The sequence below is a fragment of the Volvox carteri genome, assembly GCF_000143455.1.
Source record: "Volvox carteri f. nagariensis unplaced genomic scaffold VOLCAscaffold_48, whole genome shotgun sequence".
Classification (NCBI taxonomy): Eukaryota; Viridiplantae; Chlorophyta; class Chlorophyceae; order Chlamydomonadales; family Volvocaceae; genus Volvox; species Volvox carteri.
In genome coordinates this window covers 902285-904372 of record NW_003307591.1, presented here as the reverse complement: position 1 = coordinate 904372, position 2088 = coordinate 902285, and the positions used below count along the sequence as shown (strand labels likewise).

At 56.3% G+C, this 2088-nt stretch overlaps 1 protein-coding gene across 1 annotated transcript in view; it reads right to left on the bottom strand.

The window, feature by feature from the left end:
• Window positions 1-1049: 1049 nt before the first annotated feature.
• The window catches only part of VOLCADRAFT_96023 (uncharacterized protein), a gene marked incomplete at both ends in the record, with an annotated part of 3910 nt that continues 2871 nt past the window's right edge, over window positions 1050-2088 (bottom strand). The window contains one exon of the mRNA XM_002955037.1: window positions 1050-1896. Coding sequence (XP_002955083.1) covers window positions 1050-1896 — 847 coding nt within the window. The remainder of the gene's footprint in view (window positions 1897-2088) is intronic.

Sequence of the window (2088 nt, the reverse complement as noted above, 5' to 3'; positions counted from 1 at the left end):
TATCACGCTAGTCTGCCCTCCGAATCCCCAATGCAACTGCACTGCTACCGCCACTTGGTGGCAATGGCAGATGAGGACTCTAGCAACGAACCACGCCCTGATTGGTGTTTGTTGCAGATGAGCAGCACCAACCAAATTGCAGCCAGCTACTCAGCACATGCTGACGTGCACGTCAGCAGCCCCAGGCCACCTACCTACATAGCGCCTACATAGCAAGTAGCAAGCCCCTAAACGCTCCAAAGAACACAGCGATTGGCAAACTGCCGAACTGCACACCATGATACCAGGCACCACATGCCAGTCGGTGTACCCCGCTGCCCATTACGTAATGGGCAGGTATACCTTCCCCCGGGGAAGGTATACCTTCCCCCGCGAAACTGCATACGCGTGCTGAAAAGCCAGTGCATGAAACACCTGGAAGCGTAGCAAACAACACGGACCACGTCTAACATTTTAGCGGACCAAGCCCTGACAAGCTAACAACACCGTCACACACCGCAGACCCGAGAACTGTGAGGCCTGAGTGCGCAGGGTGGGGCAAAACGTGCAGGCCAGCTTCACTGCGTTGTTTACCAGCACAACGTTGAAGAAAGCCCACCAGGAAGCATGGCTATTTCGCTTGCTGTCTTTCAGCTTCTCGTAAAATTCCTTGGCCGAGTACTCCTTGCCATTGTAGGTGTAAGTATCCTTGCTGGACTCGTGCTTGCCCTTCGGCGGCTTGCCAGAGGCTTCACCGACGTCAGCCATTGNGAATGTAACTCAGTAACTATTCGATGAGTCCTCAGACAGCTTCACCTAAAGTTTCTCAGGACCACCTAAGGTCTCTGCTAAGGTTTCGGAGCTGCCGTACATCTAAGGCGCCAAAAAAGGCCATCTAATATCTATAGATATTAGCTAGGGTTAGTTTCTAAAGGTCTCATATAAGTTAAGAAGTTTAGTCTTAGATGACTTCCAACCCTACTCCTGGACCCACCTGCCACCGGAGGGTACCCTCCTGTACCACCCTGCCACCGGAGGAAAGGCTCCTGTACCACCTTGCCACTGGAGGTTTACCCTCCTAAAGGTACCATAAAAGTTACCGAAGGGTACCCTCCTAGATCACCTTGCCACCGGAGGGTACTCCTGAACCACCTTGCCACTGGAGAGTACCCTCCTGTATCACCTTGCCACTGGACGATACCCTCCTGTACCACCCTGCCACCGGAGGGTACCCTCCTGTACCACCCTGCCACCGGAGGGTACCCTCCTGTACCACCCTGCCACCGGAGGGTACCCTTCTGTACCACCTTGCCACCGGAGAGTACCCTCCTGTACCACCTTGCCACTGGACGATACCCTCCTGTACCACCCTGCCACCGGAGGATACCCTGCTGTACCACCCTGCCACCGGAGGGTACCCTCCTGTACCACCCTGCCACCGGAGGGTACCCTTCTGTACCACCCTGCCACCGGAGGGTACCCTCCTGTACCACCTTGCCACCGGAGGGTACCCTCCTGTACCACCTTGCCGCCGGAGGGTACCCTGCTGTACCACCCTGCCATCGGAGGGTACCCTCCTGTACCACCTTGCCACCGAAGGGTACCCTCCTGTACCACCCTGCCACCGGAGGGTACCCTCCAGTACCACCTTGCCACTGGAGGGTACCCTCCTGTACCACCCTGCCACCGGAGGATACCCTCCTGTACCACCCTGCCACCGGAGGGTACCCTCCTGTACCACCTTGCCACTGGAGAATACCCTCCTGTACCACCTTGCCACTGGAGGATACCCTCCTGTACCACCTTGCCACCCGAGAGTACCCTCCTGTACCACCCTGCCACCGGAGAGTACCCTCCTGTACCACCCTGCCACCGGAGAGTACCCTCCTGTACCGGGCTTCTGCTTCCGGGCATACCCTTCCAGAAGGGGTAAAAGAATGCCTAGTTAAGCCCCCCTCTCCATTTTTGGCCCATAACCTTTCTGGTAGCCATCAAACAGGTCCTTTTGAAATCACCAACTGATGTAGTTTTCAGAGTACCCTCCTGTACCACCCTGCCACCAGAGAGTACCCTCTTGTACCACTCTGCCACCGGAGAGTATCCTCCTGA